This window comes from Bos grunniens, chromosome 18 (genome assembly GCF_055505025.1).
Source record: "Bos grunniens cultivar Pamir isolate PY7600 chromosome 18, Bosgru_T2T1.0, whole genome shotgun sequence".
Classification (NCBI taxonomy): domain Eukaryota; kingdom Metazoa; phylum Chordata; class Mammalia; order Artiodactyla; family Bovidae; genus Bos; species Bos grunniens.
In genome coordinates this window covers 14,158,059-14,178,644 of record NC_141182.1, presented here as the reverse complement: position 1 = coordinate 14,178,644, position 20,586 = coordinate 14,158,059, and the positions used below count along the sequence as shown (strand labels likewise).

The following is a 20,586-nucleotide window of genomic DNA, read 5'->3' as shown; positions in this document are numbered from 1 at the left end:
CTGAGTGACCAAGTACATTCTCTGTTTGTCTGAGAATGGCTCGGAAGGCAGAGAGGTGAAGAGAAGGGTGCGGCCCTCTTCAGGGGCCCCTGGACTCTCTTCAAGGAGGGCACTTCTCCAAAATCCCCTGGGCCTGTCTGTGCTGGGCCGGCCCTGAGAGGGAATGAGGAGATGACTTCCGGTCAGGTGGTGCCCATCTGCATCTCTTTTCCACTGCGCTCTCAGCTGGAGCAGAAAGACCTGACGGTCTGAGGGGCCAAGGGAGTGGGGACGCAGGAGTATGGCCTGTGCTGCTTCAGGCCATGGACGTGCATGGGGGGGACGGTGGGTGTCAGGGAAGCCCATAAGCAAGGTCGTCCGTCCGGGCAGTCCTGGAGGGAGTGAGCCTGCAGGAATGCAGGGAGCAGCGAGGGCGGGGGCTGGGGGCACACCTGCAGAGGGTGGCCAGCAGGAGGCTCGGGAGGCTGCCTGGGCACGTGGTCCTTCCTCCTAGGGTGGCTTGGCTTCCCCACCCTACAGCCCACGCTGCTGCCTCCGGCCTTTTGAAGGTAGAATCCCTGCCCACCTTCTGCTCACGTGGGTGGCTGGGGTCATTGCTTGTTCCAAAAAAAAGCAGAGGCCCAGTGGTAGGGAAAGGACTCCAGCAGCTGTGGGCACTCACCGCCCCTTTACTCTGCCCAGACTGTGACATTCTGGTATCAAAGCCCTGTCAGTGCTAGGAGGGATTCCTGAAAGATCCCCTTTGGAAGGGGCCATGGCACACCATGAACCTGTCTGGGGTGGGCTGGGGTGGTGGGAGCCTGTCCCCCAAGAGTGGCCCAGCCAAGGGGCCTTGTCTGCAGAGGATCACCTGCGAGCCTGGGAGCGGAGTTTTTTTCTCTTCTTGCTTGGTGATGCCTTGGCTGGGTTTGAGCCGGTGTGTTTGGAGTATGTGCCTGGTCTGCAGCTGGGTGGGTGCTTGGGGGAAACGGGGCGAGCCCAGGCCACCCTGATCGTCCCCCCTCACCTCCAGAGCTGCTGGAATTGTGGGCGCAAGGCCAGCGAGACGTGCAGCGGTTGCAACGCGGCCCGCTACTGCGGCTCCTTCTGCCAGCATAAGGACTGGGAGAAGCACCACCATGTGTGCGGACAGAGCCTGCAGGGCCCCGCGGCCGCCGTGGCTGAGCCTGTGCCCGGACAGTCCGACACCGCCACAGGCCTGGGCCCCTGCCTGCCCCCAGCCGCTGCCAGCCCCAGCGAGGCGGGCTCCACTGGGCCTTCCCGCCCCGGCTCCCCTGGCCCACCTGGCCCCCTGGACGCAGCGCCCCGCTGACCCGCCAGGACCTGATGTCCATCAAACTGCCCAGCCCCGCCCGGCCCAGCAGGATGCGCACCCAGCCCTGGGAGCCGACCATGGGAGTCACCGCTGCTACTGCTTCTCTCCAAAAGAAAACAGAACCAACAAGACTGCATCCACACGACTTCCTCAGCTACCTGACGATCACACCTCGACCTCTTCCGAATCCTCAGAAGCCCCCAGCTGAACTTTAGGTGGCGGATGGATGCTGGCCAGAGGTGACCAGCTCGTCCACAACCGCCTCTCCCTCCTTGTCTCGCTCTGTCTTGTTTTTATCTCTTTATGACTTTCACATACTTTCTCTTCAATGAAAAAATTGAATTGTTTGGTGGCTTATATTTTCATTGAAGAATTTTGGGGGACTTTGTGGCAAGAGAGCTACTCAGAAATGGACAAAGAAAACTGGGGTTTTCTCCCCTTGCCTGATTCAAAAGGGAAAAGGAAAACTGTTCTTTCATAGCCGGAGATCCGAGCCGCCAGTTCATGGAAACCGCCCCAGGGGTGTGTGGCCAGTGCGGTGAGGCTGGTGAGAAAGATGTCAGACTCAAGTCGTAATTTTTCATTTCAGATTTTTTTCTCCTTTAATGTCAAATTCTTTGGCTTTAAGTAGAAACCCAAAAAGTTTTTTTAAAAAAAGAAAAAAAAAAAGGTAAAGGAAGCATGCTGCAGTCCATGGGGTCGCAAAGAGTCAGAGACGACTGAGCGACAGAAATGAACTGAACTGAAAGGAAGCATACCTGTAAACTACCTTGCCAGCTAGCTAGCCAAGGATGCCGGACACACCTCTGCTCCAAAGGAAATCCAAAAAACATACACAAGAAGTCAAAATCCAAAATTTTGTTGTCACTGCCAAAGGATGTTTTTCACTGTTTTCCTCCACGCCTGGGCTTGTTCCAATGTCCGTCTTTTCTCTTGCTTTGATTCTGTTTGGGGGGCGATGGGGTATTGGGGTTTGGAGTGTTTTGTCCAACAGGAAGCAACTTCTTTCTTTTCAACTCCATGGCAGCGCCTCCGCTGGGGCCAGGTGGGGTGGGCAGTGAGGCCCTCGGCACCCACACGTGTGTGCAAGCGTGTGTGTGCATATCCACTGGGGCACACCCAGCATGTATCTGCACACGCTCAGGAAGGGTATCTTGTCCGTCCTCACACCCTCTGTGAATTTCCATCACATTTCATCCTTTCCACTTGTGAAAAAAGTGCTAATGTGTCCTTCCGAGAAAGAATATAATTCCGAGACAAAACTGTGACAATCTTTCGGGTTGATTCTCGACTGCTTTTCTGAGTGTGAGGAGACAGCCACCACGCCTTCCACTGCTGCTCCTCCTCGTCCTCCTCTACCTCTGCTGCCCGCTACACAAGCCTGCCGCCCAGCCCGTCTCTCCATCCCAGCCCCCGTGTTTCCTGCAGCCCCTCTCTTGTCTTCACACTTTTGCAGAAAAAGGAAAAAAAAAAAACCCACAAAGAAAAGCAATTTGCCCTCCCTGCACCTTCTGGAGACTTGACCAGCTGTATATAACCCTGCATTTTTGTCCAGCTCTTCCTCAGGGGATGGTCTCTCTGAAGTCCCCGCCCCATGCCTCACCCTGACCCCCATCCCACTCGCTCCCCCAGCGATCTCAAGGAGGAAATAAAGGAATAAGGAAATTCTGATCTGTACTCAGTGGGAGAATAAACAGCAGACACAGTCTCTGATCGGGATTTTACTGCATGGCTGTAAGAAGTTCCAGGACTGGAGTGCAATAGTGACCAGCTACTGAAACCCAGAGCCCAGGGGCCTGCCGAGAGGCAAGAAGTCAATGGTATACGATAATGTGAATGTATATAGTCCTTGCAGAGGTCCAAATGATGATATTCATGATGATGATAATAAAGAAGAGATGTTTGCCAAATAAAAAATTGAGAGAAACCATGGAAGTATGTAAAGAATAGGAATTAGGTTTTCAGAGAAATCCGAACTGTGGTCCACCAGGCAGCGATGTGTGTGTTGATCACTGTTACTTTCCAGAGTTGTGAGAACTTATCCTTTGAGTACTGAGAGGAAGGACTCCATCCGATCGCCACAGACCAGGTGCTGTTCAAATCCCACCTGGCAGGAGCCCTAACTCTGACCGCCCAGCTAGACCTCTCACCCTCCAAGAAGCCTGTGAGCTGCACAGGGCTGCCAGCCTCTCAGAGGCTTGCTTCTGTGGGTTTCAGAAGAGCAGGGGCCGTGTGGGCTTCAGGCTCTCGTGAGGCACCTGTCACGTGGGCAGTCTGCTCTCTTACAAGCGCTGAACCTGTTGAAATGGCAGTTTCGCACATGCTATGATGTAGGCCCACCTTCCCTTGGCCTCTGTTCCTATGAGGTTGCAGGTAGGCAGGAGCGGATGGTGCCCAGGGCAGCCTGGGGTCTGGTTGGGGGGTCCGAGGCCCTGACGTCAGGACTACTGCAGCCCCGCAGGTGGGCTTGGCTGGCCTCTGCTCCTCTTCAAGGACAGGCAGGCACACCAGGGGTGGTGGCACATTGGCCAGATGGTGGCCTCAGTCCAGACCAGCCTGGGGGACCAGACCACAGGCTGAGGGTCTGAGCTGGGGTGGCCCCTCCCACCCCAGTGGTTGGGAAGAGGTCGCTGCAAGCCCGCCGGGGAAGGCTCTCTTCCTGGTGTGGCCCCCACACCCGTATCTCATACACTAAGACCTGCCGCTGGCCGGGGCTGCAGAAGCCTCACGTGAGGGGCCGGCCATAGGCCAACGGATGGAGCCCCTGCCGGCAGCGAGTGGCCGCAGGGTCAGAGGGTGGTGGCTGGGTGGGCAGCACAGTTGAAGGCTGAGGCCCAGAGCGGGAGGGAGGGGGCGTCCCAGTGGGTGCCGTGTCAGCAGATCCCAAAGGTGTGGGCCGGGTCACACAGGCAGGCCTCCTCTGTGCCCTGGGAGCCTGTTTCTGTTAGTCACTGCGTTCAGGCCCTGCTTGAAGAGGCAAACTCAGAATGAGTAGCCCTGGTGGGAGGGGGACTGGGGGTCCGTGTTTTCCCACAGTTTGCTTCTACAGCAGCTAACTTTCTTAAGCCAAGAGGACGTCTGGACAGAAGGGGTCCCCCTCCTCTCTGTGCCCCGAGGCCGTCCTGCCCTGCTACCCCTAGGCTCTCCGGTGGTTGGTGCATGTGTGGGGATCTCTTCCCAGGAGGCCCAGGTTGGACACACTGGTGACCCCAAAGCTCTGTGGGATGCGGCTGCTGGCAGAATCTCCCTCCCCGCAAGTCAGACCGAAACAGCAGCTTTACCCCCATTCTGAGGCCAAAGCGAGGACAGGAGGGCAGAGAGAGGCAGGCGGCAGCCACAGCTGCCAGGGAGGATGGCAAGGCCAGGGTGGCAGATGCTGGCCCGGGCCCCCTGACTCCCATGCGGAAAGCCCCTGGTGTGAGGCCCTTTGACCTTGCCCACCCCCTGTGCTCTCTGGCCGTTCTCCTAGGATGTGTCACTGTCCCCAGGTGGTGTCTGGGGGTATTCTGTTGGCAAAGACCAGTGCCCCCCGTTCCCTGTGTAGGCAGGCTGGCACACACCAGACCCCATCGGAATCAGGAGGCTTCCTGTCCCCATGGCCCACCAGGACCAAAGGAAAGCCTTAGGTGCTACAGGGCAGAGAGGAGAGCTGGAGAAAGCCTCAGGGCCAGGAGGGTACGGGCCGTAGGACAGAGGAGCCGGCCTTCTGGGAAGGGGCCAGGAGAGGGGCCTTCTGGTTTCATCCCAATGACATTGTGGAGAGAGGTCAGGACCGGCTCTGACTCCCTCCTGTTTGCCAGTTCTTCCAATATATCCTCAAAAGGACACCAGAGTCCAGGCCCTGGCACCACTCACCTTGCCTGACCCAGTTCTATAGCACGTGTGTCTGCCCATTGTTTTGCCCATCTCTTCAGGCTATCTGTAAATTATCTATTGATCCTTTTATCAGTTCATCCCTCCGGCCAATCTGGTCACCTCTCTGGCCATCCAGTCTCTCACCCATCCGTCCATCCATCTGTCCGTCTGTCCATTACTCTTTGTCACCTGAGCCCCCATTCATCCTTCCACCATCCGCCCGTCTGCACTCCATGCATGTGTCTCCATCTAACCCACACAACCACGCCTCAGTCCATCCCCAGCCAGGACCCAGTGTAGCACCAACACCCTCAGTGACCCAAAGCCACCTTGGCCATCCCCTCCCAGTGCCCCTCCCATGGATCCAGGCCTGCTCCAGGGACAGACCAGGTTCCACTACAGGCATTGTGGGCAGATTGGACCGACACTGTAGCAACAGCTCTGGCCAGTCTGGGCCCGCCTGGCAAGTGTGGTGGCTTTGGGCCAGGAGAGGTGCTGGAGGTGGCCCACACAGCTGCTCAGGGGCCCTGTGATCAGGGCCGTCCGTCAGGGAGTCACATTCCCTGACAAGACTTGGACACTGCAGGGGGCGGTGCCTGCTGCTTTCCTTGTCATCAGGGTCACTGCCCGGAGGCGTCTCCAGGAAGGGAGGGAGACAGAGCCCCAAGCTGGCTGGCACCAGACACCAGGGCTCCCAGAGCCCCGTCTCTGGGTGCTCATTGTTGGCTCCACCTTTCCCCCTTGCCTGTCTTCCATCTGGGGGTCCCAGAGCTGGGAGTGAGCCCCTCAGAGCTGGAGAGTGGAGAAGGCACCCCGCCCAGGCTGATGAGGCCGGAGTTCCCAGGACCCTGGAGGCCTAGTGCAGCCCCCACCCCATCTCTCCCTGGCCCCTGCGGCCCCATACCTGCCTCCAGGCCCCCACAGCCCACAGGTGTCTTCCAGTACCCCCTCCCTCCACCAGATTTGTCCTGCTGGCCGAGGAGGAGGCGGAGGAGTCGAGGGGCCTGGACGCCCCACACAGAGGTGGCCTGGGGAGCCGGCTGTCTGGAGCAACCCATACAGTCCGAAGTGTTCCAGAAAACTCTGTCTGCCTGCTTCCTGTTCTTTTCATTTCAATTAAGTCGGCCCCTTGGGGCGCCTCACCAGAGACCCCTACAGCAGTAATGCAACATCAGGGATTCAGTGGGAGCCTGACCTTAAACGTCTGAATGCAGGGCTAGGGGCCCAGCCAGGCCAGCCTCCGTGGGTGAGGGGCTCAGGCAGTGGGAGCCCAGCCAGGCATAGCCACACACAGCCTGGTGGGGAAGGACTGACTGTCCACTTCCTCTTCTTTTTATGTCACGCTATGTTTTAATTCTCCCAAAGGGGTCAGGCTGTCTTCCTCAGTCCTGGGCAGGGTCCTGGCAGCCGCCCTCCCACGCCCTCCATCTCTCTGTTCGAGGCCCCGTGGGTTCTGTGTCATGGAATAAAGCCACCATTCACCAACACGGGCTCCGCGTCTCCTTGAGTGTCTGGCAACTCCATCTACACCCATTTCACACAGATTTGTGTGGGGGCCTTCTCGGGACCAGGCAAGAGGGACAAGACCCTGACCCATGAGGATGGGCGAACATGTGACACAGGGTGGGAGTGTCCACAGGACAGGGCAGATGACTTGCCTCCTGAGTTCTGGCCAAGGGTTGGGGGAGGACAGTGCACGCTCAAAGGTGTGTCCTCGAGGTGGTTGGGACGACCTTGACTTCAAGGCTTCAAGGGCCCGAACACCCCTCCCTGTGGCCGTGTGGGCACCATCCACAAGCTCTGAGGGTGGACACCAAGGGAAGGGACACCTTGACCCCAAAGAGCCGGGGTGTCCCTGCCGTAGTGTCCCGGCTCACAGGGCAGGTCCTGCCCAGAGCGGGTGTCCCGGGCTAGGGCTCCGAGCTCCGGGGCGGTCCTGGGAGGAGGCTGTTATTAATACTCCAGCCCAGCCTGGAACATGGTGTATTCTGAACGGCACCACTGGAAAGGCCAGCGTGGGGGCGAGCCTGTCCCCACGCCAGGCGGCTGGCGGGAGCCCCAGCGGGCCTGGTGCGTCAGCAGTGCCGGCACAGAGGGGATGACAGCAATTTTCCATTGCAGAGATCTGAGTTCAGAGGAGCCTGCCGGGCCAGGCCGGAGTCCAGCCGGCCCTTGGCTCGGACACAGCCGCCATGCAGTCGCTTAGCCATGTGGAGGTAGAGGGAGGCGCCCGGGCCAGAGCCCCTCCATGGAGTCTCGGCCTGCAAGTGAGGGGAGCTGACTGCCCTGAGCTGTGAGAGAGACCTGCGGCAGCGACACTTCTGTCCTCGTCCACCACCCTCAGGCCGGGGCCACGTCCTCAGTGCTGCCCTTGAGGTGCTCTGGCCAGCCGGGGTTGGGGGGACCTGGGGATGTGTGCCTGACACAGGACCAGCAGAGGCCTGGGCACTGTGGCCACAGAGGGAGCAATCAGGAGGGCTTCCTGGAAGCAGCAACACAGTGGCAATAGTGCCCCGGGGACCTCAGACATGCAAATGCATAAAACCATGTGAAGCCAAGGGGAGAAGAGCAGGCAGGAGGGCTGGGAGCTAGCAGGCCATGCCTAAAGGCTGGTAGCCAGCTCAGGCCGGCTCCTTTCCCTCCAGGGCCCCGGGGGATGGAGGGGGGATGATGCAGGCTTAGTTCAGCTTCCCCAGAGGTGAGAACAGAGCCAAGAGGAGAAAGGCAGCCACCGCGGGCCCCACAGCACATGCCTCACCCTCCCACCAGTGGCCCCCCAAGGTCCACAGGCTTCAGCTCTCCCATCCCCCAGCTCCACATCCCAGGGAAGAGACCCCAACTGGTCCAAGGGGACCTACCAGCTACAGCCTAGAGGGCGCAATATGGGCTGGGTGAGCAAACACTCAGGAGGATGCCATACCAGGGCGAGAAAGAGGCCAGAGCAGCTGCTGGGAGGGGAGACCGGAAACCAGGGCACCCAGGGACACAGGTCTGCAGCCGTCCTTGAGGAGAGTGCGGGGAAGAGGCCAGGATTTGACAAGCTGCCATCAAGCCCCCGGTATCCAGGCCTGATCTCCACAGGCCTGCAGTTTTGTCAAGGGTTCCCACCTAAGAGCTAGGGTTGAGGGGGGAGGGTCCGTGGGGGATCCAGGGGGGTCAAGAGGAGGGATGTCTCTCCTCTGGCCCAGTACCCCACTCTGCAAGACCTCTGACCCCGTGGCACCCAACCCCCACCCCCAGACCTTTGTTCAAGCTGTTCCCTCCACCCAGGCCACACTCGCCTCGGCTCTGCCTGACCCAATCTGTGAAGGCTGGCTCGAATGCCACCTTCTCCGGGAAGCCTGCTCTGACCCCCATGCCCCAATTTCGCTTCTGCACACTCGGACAACTTGCTTGTGCCTGTGTCATCCTGACGGTGGTCGACCACTGGAGGCATGACACAGCAAGGCGTGTAGACAACAACCCCATAGACAACCCCATGGACAACAACTCCTGCATCCTGGCAGGTGAGGCTGAGCTGTGGGGGGATGGACCTCCCAGCCCCACCCCCCACCTCAGCTGCACCCTCTCCATCTTAAGTGTCCCGGAGGGGCCACCCTGCGAGGAAGAAAGGCCTGGGACTGGGGTCTGGCCTCTGATCCCTCAGGGCCCAGAAGCCAGAGGGGAGGCTTGGCCCCAGCCAGGAGACCGCTGAAGCCTCTAGTGAGAACACCTGGCCTGGGAGGGCAGGCTTAAAACCCAGGAGGGTGCGGGCAGGTGCTGGCGTGGAGTGAGCCCGGAAGCCTGGCCTGCCCCTGCTGCCATGTGGCCCTTCCTCAGCCGCACGCTCTTCCCTCCCCCTACTGAGGCCTGGCTCCAGAGGGCTTCCTCAGACCCTGAGGCCCAGGGCTGGGGGGCCTGGAGCCCAGCGGAGAAGACCCATCTGGACCCGGGGGCTGGCGGGGAGGAGGAGGAGACGGGGGAAGCTGAGGAAGACAATAAGGAAGATGCCGGCTTCCTGCTGTCTCTCTTGGAGAGGGAGGGCCTGGCTGAGTGCCCAGTGCCTGACCAGGTAACCACTGAGCAGAACGCCTGGGGGAAGCCAGTGGGATCTTGGGAACCGGAAGAACCCGGTGCCTGGGGCCCGGGGATAGACCGCTGCAGCTCTGCCTCTAGGGGTTAGAAGGCCACTGTCCCCCGCCTGGAGGAGGGTGTAGGGACACCCGCCACACATAAGCTGGAGAGGCCTCTGTGTGTTGGGGTGTCAAAAAGGGGCTTTCTGCAGGCCCGGGTCCTCACGGCTTCCCTCGCCCCTCCGGGGAGCCCCAGCATGACCTGAGGACAGGCAGGCCCATCCCCTCTGTCCTTGCTCCAGGGAAGCCTGGGGGCCGTCCCACCTCGAGGCTCAGCCTGGGCCATGTGCTGGCAGGAGCTGGAGGCCATCAAACTGAAGCTGTGGGCCATGGAGCAGGCCCAGGGGCCGGAGCCGCCCAGGGTGCAGAACCTGGATGAAGGAGAGGAAGCCGCCGGGGCCCTGCTGGCCAGGCAGCTACTGAGTCCCGAGACAGGTAGGAGCCGGCAGGCCAGGCTGACTGCTGTCCTGGGCCGTGGGGCTGAGTCCTCGGTTGCATGGCTCTGAGCACCCCTTTCCTGGTAAATTGGGATGACTGCAAACTCCCAGGGAGAGGCCGGGGTTTCCATGAGGTCCAGCCTGGCAGTGGGGCCTTCTGGATAAGCCCCAAGAGGTGGTCTTCCCCAAGAGCCCCCGAGAGATGCGGGTGCACCTCTTCTCAGAGGAGTGAGGACTGAGCCACCCAGGTGGGCGCCTGCCCTTAGCAGCTGCCAGGAGCCCCCTGCCCAAGACAAGCCCCTGGTCCTGAAGCCCCTCTCTCCACAGACAGCCCCCTGGAGAAGGCAGAGGCTGACCACAGATCCATCTACGTGGGCAATGTGAGTGAGGGGAGGAAGGCAACTGCAGCCCCCTCCTGGCTGAGAGGATTAAAGGAAGGGCGAAGGGCCGCATTTCAGGGGCAGACTCCAAAGCCACACAGGCCTGCAAGGGAGAAAAAGGAGGGGCGTCTGATGAAGGGGCATCCCCAAGAGGGAACGGAGACCCTCTGTGGTCAGACCCACTGTGGCCTGGGTTGGGGGTCCGATGAGGGGGCATCCCCAAGAGGGAGTGTGGACCCTTTGTGGTCAGACCCACTGTAGCCTGGGATTCAGGGTTTCCACATGCAGTCTCCCAGTGAGCAAATCACTGGCAACGAATTCCACTGGGAAAAGCCACACAACCCCTGCCTAGGCCAGTGAACTTGGGGAGCGTTCCTCTGGGTATCCAGTCCCCTCCTCCAACAGGGGTGGAGGACAGAGGCCCAAGCTACTACCCCCCACCCCGGGGCCCGATCAACCCCTCTCTACCAAGAAAACGTGCTGCAGGAGCCCCTGGGAGGGGAAGGCCAGTGCACGAGGCCCCCCACCATGGCCCATGCCTGGCAGGTGGACTATGGGGGAACGGCCCAGGAGCTGGAGGCCTATTTCAACCACTGTGGGGAGATCCACCGGGTCACCATCCTGTGTGACAAGTTCTCTGGACACCCCAAGGGGTCAGTGTGGGGCCTTGGGGAGGGGACCTCGAGGAAGGGTCCGGTGCCCGGGGAGAACAGCTGTGCCTGGGTAAGCATTGCCCTCACTGGCCCCTGCTCCATCCCAGCTATGCCTACATAGAGTTTGCCACGGAGAGCTCGGCCCAGGCCGCCGTGGAGCTGGACAAGAGCATCTTTCGAGGCCGGGTCATCAAGGTGTGTGTCACTGCAAGGCGAGGGGGTGGGGGTAGGGCGAGTGGCAAGGACACACAGCTGCCCCAGCCTGGCCCTTTGCCAGTCTCTGGTGTTTGGGCACATCAGCTGGACTGCTGGGGGAGGCTTCCTTCCTGATCCAGACCCCACCTGCAGGGGAGATACTGGCTTGACTGAGGCTGTGGCTGTACTGTTGTGGCCTAAGTGGAGATCTTGAGAGGACTGGGACCAGGCTAGGGTCTGATGCCTCAGGCAGCCTCATGCCCTGGGGCCTATGTTCACCTGCTTAAGAGCCTTCAGCAGGAAAACCCAGGAAGGCAGCTTTAGCCTTCCTCTCGGCTAGGGGTGGGGAGGAGGATATGAGAACAGAGGTCTTAGGCGGACTTGGCCTTTGTTTCCAGGTGCTGCCCAAAAGGACCAATTTACCAGGGATCAGTTCCACGGACCGCGGGGGCCTTCGGGGACACCCAGGCGCCAGAGTGGGATCCTTCCCCTACAGCGGCCTTCAAGGCGGGGCCCGTTTCAGGCCACGAGGGCGGAGCCGGTGGGCGGGGCCCTGGGAGGGCGGTAACCTACTGGGGCGGGGCGGGGCTCGGTGGGCGGAGCTCTGGAGGCCGCTCACCTCCCATTCTCCTTCCCGCAGGGTACGCGGAAGATTCTCACCGTGGTTTTCTCCATATTGAAGTGAGGACCGGATTTTGACAGTGGGGTTTGCCGCTGGGTCAGGAATCAACAGCGGTGCTCCTAAGAATAACTTCCCCGCCCCCTTCATTCCTCTGGAGGACTGCCGGACCCCACCGAGGCCACCATGCACGGAGCGGGGCACAGGGTGGGCCTGGCGCGGATGCCACTCCGGGCTCTGGAGGGCATGGGACGAAGCTGTGGGCAGGTGAGGTCCGGGCACCACGGGGTCAGCGCTGGCTTGACTTAATCAGGGATGTTCCACTAACGCCTTTTATAGAAAAGTAGAAATATGTATCTTATTGGTAAAGCATAAATTATTAAACTTGAATATTTTTTAAAAGCACATGGCAAGAGTGTCCCCTTTAATTCGCCTCACTCGGACGTTGTTTCCTCAGGTGCAGAGAAAGCAGTTGATGGGTGTCTCCCTCTGAGACACACGCTAACAGCCAACGGGCAGCCTCCTCACACCGTAGGGGCAAGCTGTCCTGTGTCTTCACCCCAGGTCTGGTGGCCTCTGGACACGTGCTCGCCCCATGACGAGGGGCAGAGGGATGGTACACCTGGCACAGGCCCAGCCCTGGTGAGACCTGAATACAGAGGTTTCCATGCTGGGCCCCTGCCTGTGCCCCGCACCACCACCCCCACCCCCAGACAGATGCCCCACTCTCTCCCTGAAGGGGCAGTGTGCACTGATTATGCTCAGCTCAGAGCTGAGGAAGGAAGCTGTGGGTCTGGGCTGCAGACACACTCGGTCACGGCCTTAAGTAACTAAAAAACCTCTCCGTGGGCTTCTCTAAAGCAACCCTCTTTGCCTTGTAATCTTTCAGTTATCAGCTCCTCAAGTTTCGAACACAGCTGCTCTGGGGCTCCAAGCCCCAAAGGTCCCCAGTCCCTGGTGTCTTTACAGCACCAGTGAAGATAGCATTCTCTCGGGAGGGCCAGTAGGCCTCTACTCTCCATCCACCTGTCCATCAGGCCAGGTTGACATTCCCCTGCTGATCTGGGGTCAGCAATGGTCCTTATAGAGGAGTGAATGACAAACCTCCCCCCACATATGTCTGCATCGTAATCTCTGGTGCTTGTAGATGTGATCTTATTTGGAAAAGGGGTCTTTGCAGATGCAACTAAGCATCAGCTGGGTGGCCCTAAACCCAGTGACACAAACTGGGTATGAGACACACGGAGAAAGCAATGTGGAGACAGCAGAAGTTGCAGTGATGTGTCCATAAACCAAGGAGCCATGATGATTGCTGGCCATCATCAGAAGCTGGAGAGGCTGAAAAGACCCTCCCTCAGAGCCTCTGGAGAAGGCAATGGCACCCCACTCCAGTACTCTTGCCTGGAAAATCCCATGGACGCAGGAGCCCGGTAGGTTGCAGTTCACGGGGTCGCTAAGAGTCAGACATGACTGAGCGACTTCCCTTTCACTTTTCACTTTCATGCATTGGAGAAGGAAATGGCAACCCACTCCGGTGTTCTTGCCTTGAGAATCCCAGGGACGGGGGAGCCTGGTGGGCTGCTGTCTATGGGGTCGCACAGAGTCCGACACGACTGAAGCGACTTAGCAGCAGAGCCTCCAGGATGAACCAGCCCTGCTGACCCCTAGGTTTCTGACTCTGCCCCCCAGAACCGTGTGAGAGAATTAGATTCTATTTCTACACACGCACCAGCATGCTCACACATACACACCACTACCCACTCCTGGAGATGGGTGGGAGGGGCTGAGTGGCAAGGCCCTTGCCAGGACCATGTGCACTTAGGGGGCTGCAGGAGAGACAGGCTGCCTGCACCACACTCTGGAGCTGAACTTCGTGAAGCACCAGCTCCTGCTGCTCCACACTTGAGGTCAGTACCCTCCTTGGCAAGCAGGCTACACACTGTCACTGTGCACATTGCTTTTCTATTTAGAAAACGTGTATTTCTTTGGCTGTGCTGGGTCTCAGTTGTGGTATGTGGGATCTGTTAGTTGCAACTTGCAGGATCTTTAGTTATCACCAACTCTCAGTTGCAGTGTGTGGGATCTAGCTCCCTGACCAGGTATTGAACCTCAGCCCCCTGCAGTGGGAGTGTGGAGCCTTAGCCACTGGGATGACCAAGGAAGTCCCTGCATGTTACTTTTCTGTAAGTACCTGCTGACAAGCCATCTACCCCAAGGAACTGGTCCCTTTTCAGAAGTACCTTCTTAATCCCTTCTGTATGGCCACTTCAAGGAGAATGGATCTGGGAGGCCCTCCTTTCCCTTGGATTTCAGGTCTGAGCAGCCCACATGGGCGGCCAGGGCTCCGACCCACACTTCCTTAGCTATGCCCAGAGGAAGCCAAGACACGCAGCATCCTCTTGGTCCATCTGGCCTGGCACAGAAGGGAGAAGGACTCCTGATGGGGAGGGAAGACCAACTTCAACAGAAATCACTGGTGCAACAGCCAAGGGCTGAGTAGGGGCTGCATCTGACAGGGCTCAGCCCCTGGAGGGAGGATGGGCCTGGGGCAGGTGGGGACGAACAGGCAGGCAGGCTCTGTTGAGGCCAGCCTCATGGTACAAAGAAAAAAAAAGTTAAGGTGAAAGTGCTATCTGAGAGTTCTGCTGGCAAAGGCAAGCACATTACTTCTAACCCTTATTTTCTCAGGCTGAAAATGGAAATGCATGTGAAAACCCATAAATATAAAGCAATTTATGGGTTGATCTGGCTCCACCCAAAGAAAAACCCAAACAGCAGTAGCTTCAACAAGATAGGGGTTTTATTTTTTAATTTAAAAAAAATGCTGAACATTCAGGACTGATATGTCACCAAAGACCCAGACACTGCCTAGTTTTCTGCTCCCCATCTTTAGAGATGAATCTTGTCTGCATGCTCTCAAGATAGTTTCCTAAGCTTCAGCCATCACATCCAGTTCCAGGATAGAAGAGGAAAAGTGAAGGTACTGCCAGCTAAATCCCTCTTTTAAGTATCTTTCCTGCAAGTGCCTCCCAACACCATCCACTTACATGCCACAATGACCTACCCGTGTGAGGACAGGAAGTATATTTTGTCTGACCAATTGTCCCCAATAACACTGGGGACCTATTAGTAAAGAAACAAGACAAAATGGATGTCGGCTTAGCAAACTGCAATCCCTGCTTCGGTCATTTCCTCAGGCAGGACAGATTACTAGTAACAGCTCAACCAGAGTTCTGACGATGGACTGGGGAGAAAGCCCACATGAAGATGGCTGCATCAGCCCCATACCTGCTGATCACACTTCTCGGCCCTCGTCTAGGTCCTATGATCCCACCTTTGTGTGTGTGTGTGTGTATGTGTGTGTGGAGGGTGGGGGGGGGGTGACCTGGGACTTGTGTCTTTCACACACACTCTGAGCTAATTTTTTTTATTTCTGTAATTATAAAAAAATCTCATCTGTGCTAGTAAACCCAAAGATAAGCGGAGCAGAATGCACCCCAGATCTAGCCCTGGGCTGCCAACACTCACAGATCACAGCTTTCCCACTCCCAATGAGTCTAAACCACCCTTCTCCTGGCCAAAGACCCCCTCCAGAGTGACTGAGGAGGCAGAAGGGGACTCTCAGAGTTTGCTCATTTGATGCCCACCAGCAGTTGATGAGATGCTAGCTACACGGTCTCTGGAAGGCAGCCTTCCAGGGTGGAGCAAAACCAAAAAGGGCAAGCCCCACCCCCAGGGGAAGGTGTGCAGGCCATCCCACGTGCCCCTCTAATTGGGCTCTGGGCACAGGAGGCTGACCCCTCCAGACAAGCCCACCTTCTCAGTCACTGGGGGGTGCAGCCACGGCATTGATGCAGCAGGGTGGCCGGTCTACAGGTCTTCTGCCCCTCCCTTCGCAGCCTCTTCAGGGCTCTAAGCTCCAGGAGCTCTTGCCACCAGGCTTTCCTTGCCCCTTCATGCCTAGTGGGGACAAGAGTTCCTGTTCCATCTGGTCCCTGATCAGCTCTGTCCCCTGTAAAGTCCCACATAAACTCTTTTTTGGGGTGTAGTACATAGATTGCAGGATCTTAGTTCCCCCACCAGGGATCAAACCTGGGCTTCCTGCAGTGGAAGCTCAGAGTCCTAATCACTGGACCAGTAGGGGAGTTCCTAAACTCTCTTTAATTCAAGCCTCTGCTGTCTCAGAAGGAAAAACCCAAAGCTGATCTCACAAGACCTTTAGTCAACATGCCCCGAGCATGAGGCCCTGCCCCCAGCAACCCCCAGGAGAGGCAAGTGAGATGAACAGACATTTGGACAATGCGGTTATGTACAGAACCCTTCTTTCCAGCCAGGGGCTGCAGAGCTCTGCTCAGCAGACCTGGATCATCATGGAGGTCACCATGCCATCGAAGGCCCTGGAGAGAAAAATGGACCAATCAAAGAGGCAGACCTACGCCCGCCCTCCATCCCCGGCTGGCAGAGACGTCAGTCTCCCAGGTCCGGGTAAGTGAAGCTGGCTGAGGCCCACGTGTGCATCCTCCCACACTGGGTGGTGAGAATCTGAGTCTCCTGCTTCACTCCTGCGCGACTTTCCACAGAGCTGCCCTGGCTGGGTCTCCAGTCAGGGGTGGGAACCCGGATGACCCAAGACACCGTGTCACCACTGAGGGGAGGTGCCACAGGAAGGGTCTGGCTGGAGTCACCTGTTGGGAACGCAGGGAATTCCCAGGAGCAGTTCTGGAGCACATACGCATGAACAGTTCTTTGGGAAACATCTTTTTTGACATTCCAGTGTTTTGTCTGTGTTTAACTGAAGGCTATTTGGAAGATATCTGTAATCTAATTTTCTAATCATCCAAGTTCAATGTCAAAGACAAAATCAGCACTGGCAAGAGAACCTTTTCTGCCAGAAGGCTCCTGTCCATATGCCTGGGCCCTCACTGGGATCTGGGGAGGTGCCCCAGTACCTGCTGGGCGCACCTGGAAGACCAGATGGACAAGCTCTGCCCCCGCCCTGCTCCCCAACTCCCCTTCCGTTTCACGTGTTGGAGATCCTTGTAAGCATTTCCAAACCCTGTTTGGAAAAACAGGGTTCTGCCATTTCAGAACAGCTGCCTTAGAGGCACAGTGCCTGTTGCTTAAAAAGGCCTTCCCTCTCTCCATCCCTCTCAGAACTGCTGCCTCTCAGCAGGTCAGGGGTTACCAGAGAAGGTGCCACGCCCACCTGGACTGAATGCGATCCCCCGGGTTATAGAAGGGGTTGCACATCACGTCTGTGTAGGAGTTGTGCAGCTTCCGGAACATCTGAAACAAGAAGCAACATGTTTACTTCACATGGACGCACAGCTGCTGCCACGTTGGGGGCTTCTCAGCATTTCTAAAGAAACAGGGAAAATCAAGACACTAGTCCCCACACTCACACTGCGGATCTCGTTGTCTCTGAGCGCCGTGTTGGAGGAATCCACCACCATGACAAACTTCACCTTGGAGTTGGTCACGTAGCCGTATCTGCACAGCTGGTTAGGGAATTCGCTCTTAACACAGGGACTCATCACTGCAGAGTCTGTGAGTGCAGGGCCATCTGCACATGTCTCCCAGCTCCTCAGCTGCTCTGGAGGTGCATGACAACCTGCATCACAGCACCAGCCCTGGGCTGAGCCTGTCTTGCAGTGCCAGGAGGTCACAGGGCCACGCCAGGTGTGACCGGACACGTCCTTATACAGCTTCCGGTGTTTGCTGGAGGAGCAGAGGGCAGGCAACTAAGGCCTGTCACAACTCAAGTCCTGGGGCAACCTGCCCAAACCCTGGGGCACCTCACCCTCTCTCTGCACCAATTCCTGGCCCCAGAGAGTTAACTGCAAAACCAGAGGTTGCACAAACGAGGTGCAGTCAGCCTAAGGTACCCAAACCTCAAAAGGCTACTTTGTCTTGTGGACCAGTGGCTCCCAGGCAGTGACACTGGGCAAGGTCATTACTATGAAATATTTGTTGGAATGTCTTTGAACTCCATGGGTTTTGGAATAATACGTCCTGAGGACCGGTCAAGATCTTACAGTGACAGGTGGGGCTGAGCCTAAAAAAGAGATTAGCGAACGAAGACCCCTGGCTCAGGAGGTGGTGGCCCTGCTGGGACGGCACAGGAAGGCATCCTTGCAGGCATGATGCTAGAGAGTCCCCAGTCCCTCCACAAACCCCAGGGACAAGTGAGGACTGTCACAATTCTCCAGGCAACTCAAGCCTGGCTGTTCCCACATCATCCTCCTAACTGAAGGAAAAGGGGTATGAGGTCGTAATTGGTCTCAAGCTGCTCTAATTCCCCATTGATCAAAAGCCCACATCTTTTTTCCTTTCCAAGTGACGTTATAAGATGCTTTTCAAAGGGACCTGATGCTACAGTGCACTCTGAGACTGCAGAAAATCCTCAGACTTGAAGTCACTGACAGACATAAGGATACACCTTGTAGTCTTCTGTAGGATAGAGCAGGCCCAGGTAGAGCTCCCTCTGGTCCACAAGGGCCTTCCCCATGGCAGAAATCTTCTCATCCACCACGTCCAGGGATGTGTGCACCATGTAGTGGAACTTGAGCTCATTCTCCGTGGGGATGCTGCGGATGTAAAGAGGATAATTCTGCAAGAAAAGGATGATGGTGGCTGAAGTGACAAGGATCCACCCTGGGTGCACTGGCCCAGAAAACAAGGCCCCACCCTAGTGGGTGCCCTTCTCCTAACCCCATGATACTGGCTGTTTCCCAACATGCCAACTCCTGCAATTGTCACCTGGGCAGAGGCGCTGGCAGACTCATTCTAGATCCTTCAAGGGTCAGCTCAGACCTCCATCTCTGCAGAGCCATTTTGGAGCAACCTGACCCTGGAGTTAAAACTGGACATGGAGCAACAGACTGGTTCCAAATAGGAAAAAGAGTACGTCAAGGCTGTATATTGTCACCCTGCTTATTTAACTTCTATGCAGAGTGCATCATGAGAAACGCTGGGCTGGAAGAAGCACAAGATGGAATCAAGATTGCCAGGAGAAATATCAATAACCTCAGATATGCAGATGACACCACCCTTATGGCAGAAAGTGAAGAGGAACTCAAAAGCCTCTTGATCAAAGTGAAAGAGGAGAGTGAAAAAGTTGGCTTAAAGCTCAACATTCAGAAAATGAAGATCATGGCATCTGGTCCCATCACTTCATGGGAAATAGATGGGGAAACAGTATCAGACTTTATTTTTGGGGGCTCCAAAATCGCTGCAGATGGTGACTGCAGCCATGAAACTAAAAGACGCTTACTCCTTGGAAGAAAAGTTATGACCAGCCTAGATAGCATACTGAAGAGCAGAGACATTACTTTGCCAACAAAGGTCCATCTAGTCAAGGCTATGGTTTTTCCAGTGGTCATGTGTGGATGCAAGAGTTGGACTGTGAAGAAAGCTGAGCGCCAAAGAATTGATGCTTTTGAACTGTGGTGTTGGAGAAGACTCTTGAGAGTCACTTGGACTGCAAGGAGACCAACCAGTCCATTCTAAAGGAGATCAGCCCTGGGTGTTCTTTGGAAGGAATGATGCTAAAGCTGAAACTCCGGTACTTTGGCCACCTCATGAGAAGAGTTGACTCATTGGAAAAGACTCTGATGCTGGGAGGGATTGGGGGCAGAAGGAAAAGGGGACGACAGAGAATGAGATAGCTGGATGGCATCACGGACTCGATGGACGTGAGTTTGAGTGAACTCTGGGAGTTGGTGATGGACGGGGAGGCCTGGCGTGCTGCGATTCATGGGGTCCCAAAGAGTCGGACACGACTGAGCCACTGAACTGAACTGACCCTGGAGTTTAAACAGCATCTTTCCAGGCTGCCACAGGCCTGGTGCTGCACAAATATAGTGTGCACAACACTGCCCCTACCCTGACTGATAGGGATGACGTCGGGTTAAAGAGACAGTCCACAAACCCACCGACAAATAACGCAGCACGTGCTAACACAGAACCCAGCGTAGCAAGAGCTTCACGGGAGAACTGCCTCAGAAACCTTGTCTTAACAAAAGGTTGTGAGGCTACCAAGGTTCCCTGCAGTATACTGTGGCGGGTGGATGGCCACGCAGCTCAATCGTAGGATTTAGAAACAGCTTTCTAGAGAAAGTGAAATCTATGGTGGCCAGTGGAGGGAACGCGAGTGGAGGAGGGCAGGGTGGGGTTTCAGGTCCAAAGGCCCAGTGAGAGAGCACAGCCTGGCAGGGGAGCTGCAAGTAATTCCGTCGGCTGGAGTGGAGGATGTCACTGGTATGGGAGGAAGGTTATTCAGACGTGATTCCAATGAGAAGCCACTGTTGAGATTTTAGGCACGGGTGTGTCACGGTACATTTGTGGCTGCCGAGCGGAGAAAAGCGAGTCAGTCGTCTGGGGTGGAAGGTAAGCGATGGCCCGGCCAGTGGAAGCGCGCGGTGGAGCACGACGGACCGAAGTGGACGGCTAGACTCCGGAGCAGGAAACCACAGAGCCCGCCGACGACGGCTGGGCGGAGCAGGGGCCGGGACGGAAGAGGAGGACCCGGTCTGTGACGCTCCGGCAGCGGCAGGTGTAGGTCTGCGCGGCGCCTACCCCGGGCCCGCCCCGGCCACCTAGGCTCGGCAAAGTCCCGGAGCCCACCCTCTGGAGTCCCCGAGGCAGGGAAGGAGGGAAGGCGGAGAAAGAGGGTGACGGTGGAACGGGCCTTGCAGCCCGCATACGCACCTCCTTGGCGATCACCGCTACACACACCGCCATCTTGGGAGCCCGACCGGCCGCGTCACATGACGACGACGCCGGTCACGAGGCCGGCCAGGCCCCGCCCCGTTCGCCAGTCTTTCAGTCGGCCGCGACCCCGCCTTTCCTGTCACTCAGCTGGCCTTGCCCCGCCTCTTCTGGTATTCAGTGGGCCTGACCCCGCCCTACCCCCCGCCCCCATCTCTAGTGTAAGAGCCTTGACCCCGCCCCTCCTGTCACTCAGACATTATGGCCTCGCCCCATCGCCAGGCCGGAAGGACAGCTTGCTTCGCCGGTCA

General features: G+C 57.3%; 3 protein-coding genes across 20 annotated transcripts in view; 2 read left to right on the top strand and 1 right to left on the bottom strand.

The window, feature by feature from the left end:
- The window catches only part of CBFA2T3 (CBFA2/RUNX1 partner transcriptional co-repressor 3), a 78,502-nt gene extending 75,260 nt beyond the window's left edge, over positions 1–3,242 (top strand). For all 11 annotated transcript variants that reach the window (XM_086350306.1, XM_086350307.1, XM_086350314.1 and 8 more), the window contains one exon: positions 1,013–3,242. In XM_086350306.1, the coding sequence (XP_086206432.1) occupies positions 1,013–1,312 (300 nt within the window). In that variant the 3' untranslated portion in view covers positions 1,313–3,242. The remainder of the gene's footprint in view (positions 1–1,012) is intronic.
- Positions 3,243–8,906: 5,664 nt separating this feature from the next.
- PABPN1L (PABPN1 like, cytoplasmic) lies at positions 8,907–11,971 on the top strand. 6 transcript variants are annotated; one of them, XM_086350332.1, is made up of 7 exons: positions 8,910–9,221; positions 9,525–9,717; positions 10,047–10,099; positions 10,646–10,752; positions 10,860–10,947; positions 11,346–11,488; positions 11,588–11,971. In XM_086350332.1, the coding sequence occupies exons 1-7, from the start codon at positions 8,973–8,975 to the stop codon at positions 11,625–11,627; spliced, it is 873 nt and encodes a 290-aa protein (XP_086206458.1). In that variant the 5' UTR covers positions 8,910–8,972; the 3' UTR covers positions 11,628–11,971. The 6 variants fall into 6 exon arrangements, 5 of the variants coding, with proteins under 5 accessions (XP_086206461.1, XP_086206458.1, XP_086206460.1 ...); XM_086350333.1 differs by having other exon boundaries at positions 8,912–9,221; positions 9,579–9,717; XM_086350334.1 differs by lacking the exon at positions 10,646–10,752.
- A 2,377-nt stretch (positions 11,972–14,348) lies between these two features.
- TRAPPC2L (trafficking protein particle complex subunit 2L) lies at positions 14,349–20,332 on the bottom strand. 3 transcript variants are annotated; one of them, XM_086350338.1, is made up of 5 exons: positions 20,276–20,332; positions 18,004–18,176; positions 16,969–17,056; positions 16,773–16,852; positions 14,349–15,963 (listed from the first exon to the last, which is right to left on the bottom strand). In XM_086350338.1, exons 1-5 carry the CDS (start codon positions 20,306–20,308, stop codon positions 15,918–15,920), a joined length of 420 nt encoding a protein of 139 aa, XP_086206464.1. In that variant the 5' UTR covers positions 20,309–20,332; the 3' UTR covers positions 14,349–15,917. The 3 variants fall into 3 exon arrangements, with proteins under 3 accessions (XP_086206464.1, XP_086206467.1, XP_086206465.1); XM_086350341.1 differs by having other exon boundaries at positions 14,349–15,526; XM_086350339.1 differs by having other exon boundaries at positions 18,004–18,153.
- Between the last annotated feature and the right edge of the window lie 254 nt (positions 20,333–20,586).

Excerpts from the sequence above, each read along its gene's own strand:
- PABPN1L (XM_086350332.1), top strand. The coding sequence starts at position 8,973 with ATGTGGCCCTTCCTCAGCCGCACGCTCTTCCCTCCCCCTACTGAGGCC. Across the intron at positions 9,222-9,524 it reads AGTGCCCAGTGCCTGACCAG|GGAAGCCTGGGGGCCGTCCC; the intron begins GTAACCACTGAG and ends TCCTTGCTCCAG. Across the intron at positions 9,718-10,046 it reads GCTACTGAGTCCCGAGACAG|ACAGCCCCCTGGAGAAGGCA; the intron begins GTAGGAGCCGGC and ends CTCTCTCCACAG.
- TRAPPC2L (XM_086350341.1), bottom strand. The coding sequence starts at position 20,308 with ATGGCGGTGTGTGTAGCGGTGATCGCCAAGGAG. Across the intron at positions 16,853-16,968 it reads GAGACAACGAGATCCGCAGT|ATGTTCCGGAAGCTGCACAA; the intron begins GTGAGTGTGGGG and ends TTCTTGTTTCAG. Across the intron at positions 15,527-16,772 it reads GGGGATCGCATTCAGTCCAG|GCATGAAGGGGCAAGGAAAG; the intron begins GTGGGCGTGGCA and ends TGTCCCCACTAG.